Source organism: Scardinius erythrophthalmus (genome assembly GCF_964197995.2).
Source record: "Scardinius erythrophthalmus genome assembly, chromosome: 22".
Lineage (NCBI taxonomy): Eukaryota > Metazoa > Chordata > Actinopteri > Cypriniformes > Leuciscidae > Scardinius > Scardinius erythrophthalmus.
In genome coordinates, this window is record NC_138242.1 from 1,146,909 (window position 1) to 1,157,321 (window position 10,413).

Here is a 10,413-nt window from a genome sequence, read left to right on the forward strand (position 1 = left end):
CCAGAGGTCAATGTGCAGCTAGGGTTAGGGTTAGGGTTAGGGTTAAGGTCAGGGAGAGGTACTGGTCCACCACATCCAGATGCTGACAGCATTAGGGTTAGGGTGGGGTCGGGTCAGGTTAGGGTCAGGGTACTGGTCCACCACATCCAGATGCTGACAGCACCTCTGCTTCATGCCCTGCTGGCTCTATTATCTGCTCTGCTAACAGGACTGCTGGTGATGGTCAGTCCTCCACTGTGGCCTGTGGCTGCTCCTGCTGTGACACTGGGAACGGGAGCGCAGACGCTGGCACATGCTTACCTCAGCAGCACAGGGGCATTAGCCATGTTCTTAGCTAGCCATCATTGCCCCTCTTCTGCTTTACAGCAGCACATCTGGATGCTGGATCAGTAGATTATTTCTACATCTGTTTATCTCTCACGCTGTGCTGTTCACTTCCGTTAGCTTCATGAGAAGAGCTGTGTCTGGCCCGTTCTCTCACACTGAGCACTCTTCTGCTGAGAGTTCTGCTAAAGCAGTGTCAGTCTCTCTCTGCTAGCTCACAGCATCTAGTAAGGCACACGGGGTTGAAGACTATATAAACTGTGAGATATGAGGTATGAGGGTGTCATGTGCTGCTAGGGTTAGGGTTAGGGAGAGGTAAGGCACAGGGTGTTGAAGACTACTGATATACTGTGAGATATGAGGTATGATAAGGGTGTCATGTGCTGCTCTGTTAGCCTAGCGGCTAGCATTTACCAGATAATAAAGGCATGAAACATTTTTATAAATAGTGTGTTAGTAGTTCACTTTTAAGGCTTTTGAGAGAGCACAGAGAATGTGTGTATCAAATATCACACCATTTGTGCAAAGGAATTACAAAAACAGACCAAAATATGTTGAATCCCATTTGTGATATACTTAATTAAAAAAGCCAGAAGATTAGAAATAACAGCAGCTGACAATTTTAGAAACAAAGATTGTATATTGTCAGGGCCTGTTCATTTATTAATATATATATGCTCCTCTTTGATTCTGTGTAATGTATGCAGAAAGGCTCTGTCAGAAGGGTATCCCAGAGTGGAAAAACTATTATCATTTACTGATCATGATTTAATTAGTTTAGAATTAAATGATAATTACATATTATAGTAATGATATAATAATGTATTATAATTACATTAACAAAATCACTTTGGAGTGTTTTTAACTAATTAATTAATTAATTAATTAATTAATTAATTAATTAATTAATTATTAATTAATTTAATTAATTGATTTAGATTTAGTATATAATCCCCCCCCCCCAATACAACAGTCCACGGAGAGGCGAGACTGAAACCCTGGAGTTGGCAAACCTCATTTGATTTCTTTCCTATTGTCATCAATAATGAGTATATGAATATAGATACTGTAGATCCCTGATTAATTACATGAATGGCATTTTTAAGAGATCTGTTATATTCTAATCATTTGAAGAATTTGCTAAATTAAAAAAATAATATTTAGTTTGTGGCTCAGTCTATCCAGAATCTTCATTCTAGTGTATCAACAGTAAATTTATTTAATTATGTTTATTTTATAAAGTAATATAAATAACTAAATAGTATACTAATATCCAGTATAAATATATATATATATATACCCTATTAACTCATATCTTACTATTACTATTATTAAATACTTTAATTTCATTATTGACCAATACCCCCAATAGGGCGCTAGAGAGTGACACACTTTTCAAGAACAATGTGACTCGTGGGGACAGCAATTCTCTGTGTGACCACCAGGGGCGCATAGATACACACTCACACAGATTTTTGTCTTGAAAACGGTCCTCATGAGGACTTCAGAAAAAACTGCATGGGGCGGGTCTAGACACTGTCTGGGAGGTGCCTAGGGGGCTTTGCCGGTGGGGACCTCAATTTAGGTCCCCACGGTGACACGAGTCCCCACGAGTCTGTGTGCATTCAGGTTGAAGTCCCCACCGGGATAGAAGAACAAGAACACACACACACACACACACACACACGCACACACACGCACACACACACTGTCCCTCAGCCTCACTACACACACACACACACACACACACACACACACACACACACACACACACACACACACACACGCACACACACACTGTCCCTCAGCCTCACTTCACACACACACTGTCCCTCAGCCTCACTACACACACACACACACACACACACACACACACACACACACGCACACACACACTGTCCCTCAGCCTCACTACACACACACACTGTCCCTCAGCCTCACTACACACACACACACACACACACGCACACACACACACTGTCCCTCAGCCTCACTACACACACACACACTGTCCCTCAGCCTCACTACACACACACACACACACACAGTGGCGGATTTAGCAAATCGGGGGCCCAAGGCGAGGTAGGTAGGCTATGGGCCCCTCCCCATCCAATCTTTAAAAGAAAACGAAAAAAACATGTACGGACTGATGGTGGATAGGCAGGTAAAGCTAATCTACGGGGAAGTAAAGGTTAGAGAGGAGAAAAAAACGTCCCCTTTTCTTTACTCCTAAACAGAAACATGTTACAATGTTTACATGGTACAATTTCTGGTAAGCTATGTTTTTTTTTTTTTTTTTTTGCTTGACAAATTTCGATTCAATTCTTGTGATTTGATTCAATATTGACTCATTTGGATAAATATTAGGTAACGTTTCACAAGACAGGCGTTACTTTTTCTCAAGAAAAAAAGCCCTATCAGCCGGTATAGCAGGGAACGGCAACTGGCGGCCCGCGGGCCAAAACTGGCCCGCCAGCAATATTTTCTGGCCCGCCGGATTATTATGGAAGTCCTAAATGCTGCACAAAACTCTTCCAATACTTGAGAAAAGCCGTAGTCGCGCGGCGATTTCACCGCCGCATACTGTGTGAAACACACATAGGGAATCATGCGGCGCGGGATTACATTTTAAAGTATAACTGTACGTTCAAACTGGACGCGAATAGCGCGTCAAATTCGCGCCTGCCACGTCTAGTTACGCTTGACCACTTTGTGTCCATTCGCGCGTCAAAAGACTGTAGCGGTCAGAACTCTGGTGTACTTTGGACGGAGCGGGCGGTCTGACTGACAATAGCCCATTCCAACACCTTTTGACAGCGTATCCGCACTTAATTCGGACCACCTGTAGGCTACACCTAGCTCTGAGGAGCTGTTTGGTACTGAAACCATTGTCAGCCAACAACATTCTTTTTTTGCAAGGATGTTTGAAATAGTTCGGCAGAAAATAGCCTACTTCATTTGTCAGTAGGGCAATATGATTTTCGTTTAGGTTGCTTAGAAATTTGAGTGATAGGCTGCTTTTGTCCTATTTAATTTATGTTATTTATATTTCATAATTTTTTTCTTTGGCATTTTTTTCTCTGCTGACAGTAGGCCTACAATGTTAAAATAGCGTAATATTTATATTGACAGACCTCCTTAAACCTTAGGTGTGTATGTGTGTGTCCCGAATAAATAATAATAATAAAAAAGGAATAAAGTTCCAAAGTCGGACTGTAAGCGAATGAGGCATGATTCACACCTTTATTAAAATGGCTGTAATCTGTTACCACAATAGTACTTGATCTGTTTTAAATTATTTCCTTGATATATGCTTAAGGTGTTAAATTCAAAATAAAAAATCAAAATTAAAATTAGTCTAATCCAGTAATAAATTTTTTCTATTTTTGATCTGAGTACAATCAGAAAACCCGTCGTTATTTGTTTTTTCATTTTAGTTCAGGAAATAAATAATGGAAAAACAAGTAGTTTTTCATCTTTTTATTTTTGGTTTTAATTTGAAAAAACGATTGAACGAATGATCCACGGACAGTGACGGACCCATCATATTCTGCGATTATAGGCCTATATAAGAGTATTTAATTTGTATCCATAGGCCTACTCTGTGTAGCTGGCCCGCCACCTACTGGCAAAAAAAAATATTGGCCCTCGGCCAAAGTTACTTGCCGACCCCTGCGGTATAGTTTAAGGTTAAAATAAGTAATATAGTACACATATTTAGCCAAATACTCTCTATAGCTCTTTTTTTCTAGCCAATTAAATGGCTTTCCTGAGGTAAATGTTATGTGACGATTGTTCTCCAGCTGTTTTATCTCTTTCCGCGGTTGAAAAACACTTATTGATAGATATTATGAATAGGAGGAATATACATTTCGGCAAGTTATACTTTATCTTTCAACATTGTTAATTCGTGTTTATTTACTATTAGCTAGAGATGATCAGTTCACGTGCCGCTATAGGAATCTGTCACGCCACATTAAAACGGCAAAACGGTATTTATTGTTTGAATTTCGTAATACAATTGACAGAGCTGAATCTGAGAGCTGAGATTTTTTTAAATATCATGATTCATAAGTAAACTGCTCAGTTTTGTCCGTCGATCTCCGTGTCCTCTTTGCTTCACGACTTTTCTGTGCGTTGGACGTTGTTCCTGATCTGTAGCCTATCCCCAACAGTAGCCGTAAAAAGGTTTGGCATCTTTGGCAGCGTTCCCAAATACTTATCAGCGTCTTTTCACTTTTTTCTTTTATTTGAGCCGCTTGGGTAACTTCGAAACTTTAAATTTTCGCGTTTAGACTCGTCTTGCTCTGTTTGTGTATTTCCCAGTCCTCCTGTTACTGCATGTTGTTTATCTTTCGCGCCGCGCACCTTTACGGACATTTTGCTTTCCTCCCGCTTCCTCCTTTTTTCAGCACCGCTTGGGTTGCTAGCTTCGCTTCATTTTTACTCTGTCTCTGTCTACTCTGTACACTCTGTCTGTCAATCACTTCTTTTCCTCCGTCAGTGTTTTGGCACAGCCTTGTCACTTTCACAAATGCGCAGTAAAAGTGAGATAATGGAATAGTCCAATGTAGTGAGGCGGGGGGGCCCCCTCCTGTCTGCGACACTAATGATTGATGCCATTTTTCGCAAATGGAGTTTTAGAAATATATAATAAAAAAATAAAAAAAAACTTAAGCATAAGTTAATAGGGCATTTTGGGGGCCCCTAGGTAGCTCGGGGCCCAAGGCAATTGCCGACGTTCGCCTAACGATTACAGCCCCATTGACTCCCTGTGCCAATGCATTGATGAAGTCAACAGTTGGATGTGTCAAACCTTTCTTCAGTTAAACAAAGACAAAACTGAAGTCATTGCGTTTGGAAACAAAGATGAAGTTCTCAAGGTGAACGCATACCTTCACTCTAGGGGTCAAACAACTAAACATCAAGTCAGGAATCTTGGTGTGACACTAGAGTCAGACCTTAGTTTCAGTAGTCATGTCAAAGCAATAACTAAATCAGCATACTATCATCTGAAAATTTTTGCAAGAATTAGATGCTTTGTTTCCAGACAAGACTTATAGAAACGTGTGCATGCTTTCATCACCAGCAGGGTGGATTATTGTAATGGACTCCTCACTGGCCTTCCCAAAAACACCATAAGACAGTTGCAGCTCATACAGAACGCTGAGCAGAACCAGAACATATGAACACATCACACCAGTCCTCAGGTCTTTACACTGGCTCCCAGTTAGATTTAGGATTGATTTTAAAGTATTATTACTGGTATTTAAATCATTCAATGGCCTAGGACCTCAATACATTGCAGATATGCTCACTGAATATAACCCAACAGATCACTCAGATCACTAGGATCATATCAGCTAGAAACACCAAGGGTTCCCTCTAAGCATGGCGAGTCCGCTTTAGCTATTACACTGGACCAGCTTCCAGAGGAGATCAGACGTGCTCCTACTGTCACATCCACATCCAGACTCAGAACACTTCTGTTTAGCTGTGCATTTACTGAATGAGCACTGTGCCAATGTTCGTCCGACTGTTTGTACTGTACTGTATTTTATTTTTTATTTTTCTTAACTGTTTTAATTATTCTTATTTCTTTTTATTATTTTAATTTCTTCTATGTAAAGCACTTTGAATTGCCATTGTGTATGAAATGTGCTATATAAATAAACTTGCCTTGCCTTGCCTAATGGTAAGGTCCGCCCCTGCACACACACTGATACTGTCCCTCAGCCTCACTACACACACACACACACACACACACACACACACACACACTGTCCCTCAGCCTCACTACACACACACACACACACACTGATACTGTCCCTCAGCCTCACTACACACACACACACACACACACACACACACACACACACACACACACACACACACACACACACACACTGTCCCTCAGCCTCACTACACACACACACACACACACACACACACACACACACTGATACTGTCCCTCAGCCTCACTACACACACACACACACACACACACACACACACACACACACACACACACACACACACACACTGTCCCTCAGCCTCACTACACACACACACACACACACACACACACACACACACTGATACTGTCCCTCAGCCTCACTACACACACACACACACACACACACACACACACACACACACACACACACACACACACACACACACACACACACACACTGTCCCTCAGCCTCACTACACACACACACACACACACTGATACTGTCCCTCAGCCTCACTACACACACACACACACACACACACACACACACACACACACACACACACACTGTCCCTCAGCCTCACTACACACACACACACACACACACACACACACTGTCCCTCAGCCTCACTACACACACACACACACACACACACACACACACACACACACACACACACAGATACTGGCCCTCAGCCTCACCACACACACACACACACACACACACACACACACACACACACACACACACACACACACACACACACACAGATACTGTCCCTCAGCCTCACCACACACACACACACACACACACACACACACACACACACACACACTGTCCCTCAGCCTCACCACACACACACACACACACATATACATATATAATTCTAGTCTAATTCAATTAGGCATTTGTACTTAAAGTCATCATTAAATCAAAATGGACAAATCTTTATTTTTTATGGAATTTCACAGTGTTTATTGTAAATGAGTTATAGGAGCACATCATCATAATTGTGTTAATAATGTTGAATGAGAATCAGTTCCTCTTGCAGCATCTCTTCTCTTCTCTGATGACGAGGGCGGGGCTTTAACCTGTCACTCACATGAGATCAGCCAATAGCAAACCACAACCATCCAATCAACTCCCCACAGACACAATCAAGCCCCGCCCACATTTGTTCTCGTTCCAGAAGCGTTTCACTCGATATACGACACAATAGAGAAGAGAAGACCAGCACGACTTCCCTCTCATCACCAGTTTAAGCACATTAAACCGTATGATCTCATGATATTATGAACATCTCTCCTAACGTGGCTGTTTGTCTGCAGGAATGGCCGGAGCCGTCCACTATCTCTCAGACGTCCTCCAGCCCGAGCGATCCGGCTTCCCTGCTTTTGAACTTTGACCTGTGCGCCTGGACTCCTAGACTCTTGCTCCTTCATCCGGAGTTGTCCCGCTCTGACAGCGTTTGATGGTACGGCTACAGCATCGCCGGCGGACCCTTTAAAGCGGACTCAGAAACTCAGCCTTCAGCCCTTAACCTCAGCCGTCTGGAGCTCTGCTGGAGGCTCGTGCTCTCCGCCAGTCCGTGGACTATATCTGAAGCTAATACATGTGTGAGTGTTAGTCGATGTGTGTGGCGTACAGCACATCATGTCTCTCGCGTCTGCATGTGTGTTGGTGAATCGCAGTGCCTGGATTCGCGCACTGGAGCTTTCGTTCGTTCGTTCGTTTTGTTCGTTCGTCGGTGTCGTCTCGGTCTTTGCATGAGGATGGAAACCCGGTCTCATGTCGGAGTGTGTTTGTGTGTCTTTAGGCCAGTCTAACCCGAATCCGACTTGTGTGTTTGTCAAGTGTGTGCTGTGTCAGTGTCGTCGTCTCGATGAAAGAACGAGTCCATCATACCTGATGAATGTAAATATTCATATCACGTTCTGCCTGAGGAAACCATGTCTCAATAAATCAGCCTTTTCTGAACCGGTCACGTGTGTGCTTCTGATGGACACTGCAGACAAGGTCAAAAGGTCATTTCTCACATGTGTGTACACACACGCCTCTCTTCCAGATTCATTCACATGATGGACAGATCTCCCCACATCAGGAGAGAAACAACACTTTCATCAGATACCGTTCCAGAGGGCAGATGCTATGAAGACTTTTAATCAATAATGAAAGACAACAGTTAGAAGGAATATCTTAAAGCTGCAGTCTGTAACTTTTTTGGGTTAAAAATGATCCAAAATAAATGTTTGAGCAAGTTCATAACCAGCCAGAACTCTCTGCTTGCCATCGCTCGGTTCAGAACGGTGAGCTCGTAATAGTGTGTTTAACTGGTGGATTTCTGCGGGACATTCGAGCGTGTGTTTGCGTCATCACATCACATCTGTCCACATGGAGAAGAGTCTCGGCTAGTCGGTGTTTGCATGAGTGTGAGGATGCTGGAGATGTGTAGCCTTTTCTCACAGCACTGGATATAATTAAACATTAATTTGAAGGCGGATCCAGAAAGGTTCAAACGACGATCACCTGGAGTTTCACCCGCTGTAAAACACGAGAGTTCGGGCTTCGGAGAGACTGACACCGGCCGTGCGGAAACAAGGATAATATCGGATGCGCATTAAACGTAGTCACGCAGTGCTGATGTTGTTAACATTAACAATTTGAGAACAAAGTATAATTTGCACAGTTTGACGTGATATAAGCGATCGTTAGATTTAATCCGCGTGATTTACTGCACTGCATTTTTCCCCCTAGTTGGTCAGAACATTTCCCAGTGAAGATTCTTATGTTGCTCATACTTCCAAAAAGCAGAATCTGTGATTGCGAACGCCAGGATCCACACCGGCGGCGCTGTGCCGTGCCGAGGCTCAACCCTCGTAAAGCTGATCATTCCGCCAATAACTGCAATTGCAGATTTCGAACAGAGATGGAGACAAAGAGGAAACACTACAGACTGCAGCTTTAAGGTTTCATGAAAAAGGTGTTTGGTGTAAAGGTCTCTCTCTCTCTCTAACTCACTCTCTCTCTCTCTCTCTCTAACTCACTCTCTCTCTCTCTCTCTAACTCACTCTCTCTCTCTCTCTAACTCACTCTCTCTCCCTCTCTCTCTCTCTCTAACTCACTCTCTCTCTCTCTCTCTAACTCACTCTCTCTCCCTCTCTCTCTCTCTCTAACTCACTCACTCACTCTCTCCCTCTCTCTCTCTCTCTAACTCACTCTCTCTCCCTCTCTCTCTCTACAAGGATATGAACATATTTTACAAGTTGGAATCTCATAATTATGGTAATTGTGGCGTGCCATGAACGCAGCTTTATCCTCTATGAACGAGGGTCACACACTGTTATGTGATATTTCCCACCGGCCCTTCAGTGCTCGAGTCGAGTGGGCGAGGGACTGACCGGTCAGTGCGTCACATGATCGTTCGCTGTGAGAGAGTGTTTGAAGGGTTATTCACACACACACACACACACACACACACACACACACACACACACACACACAGCTAGTGAAGCTTGTTTACGCCACGTCATCACAACTTTATTTCACAATTGTGAGTCGCAATTACCTTTTTTCTTTATATATTCCTTGGCAGAAGTAAGCTTCCATAGTTGTGTGTTAGGTACTAACACACACACACACACACACACACACACAGTGGCATCTAGTACATCCATAATCTACAAAACCTTTTTTCTAACACATCCCAGTCCTTGGATCCAACACACACACACACACACACACAACCTGATTTGTTTGGCCGATCTGAGCCAATCAGAAGTGTGGGTGTGGCTTACAGCGCATCATCCTCCGCCCACTTTTACATAAGTCTTGGTTTTGTGGTTGGAAGTTCTAAACCTTGAACCAAACCGATCAGAGATGAAGATTAATATTTGATAATCAGTAAAACTCTGAACGTTTATGTCTTTCTGAATTAAACTGAATGAAGCAGGACAACATAGATTGCCAGTTGTGGTCATTTTCTCACGAAGTAACTTCCCTTTGTGAGTATATTATGATATTGTGTTTACATTTCAACATGAGATGAGTGTGTTTAACACATTAAAGCGACCCGACATGTGTGAAAGGTGTAGCAAACGTCTCAAAGAGAGGGAACTTTATTACAGCAGCTCATCTGACACTGAGAGGGTTGACTGATGGTTGCTGGTGTGTGGACGACTGTGGGAAACAGAGGCATTCCTGAAGAAAACACTCCGCTTCGTCACAGATTCATCCACTGAGGACACTCACATATCACCGCTGTCCTTGAACATCTCCTCAGTCACGAGTTCATGAGATTTAAACAACACAAACTCTTACAAACATCCCTCCTTTGCATAGTTAAAACTTCAAG

The 10,413-nt window shown here is 42.9% G+C and overlaps 1 protein-coding gene across 1 annotated transcript in view; it reads left to right on the forward strand.

Annotated features, from left to right (window-relative positions):
* The window catches only part of lancl2 (LanC lantibiotic synthetase component C-like 2 (bacterial)), a 64,918-nt gene extending 56,879 nt beyond the window's left edge, over positions 1-8,039 (forward strand). Inside the window, exon 9 of the mRNA XM_081352747.1 lies at positions 7,391-8,039. Within this exon, the coding sequence (XP_081208873.1) occupies positions 7,391-7,467 (77 nt within the window). The 3' untranslated portion in view covers positions 7,468-8,039. The remainder of the gene's footprint in view (positions 1-7,390) is intronic.
* Positions 8,040-10,413: the final 2,374 nt, after the last annotated feature.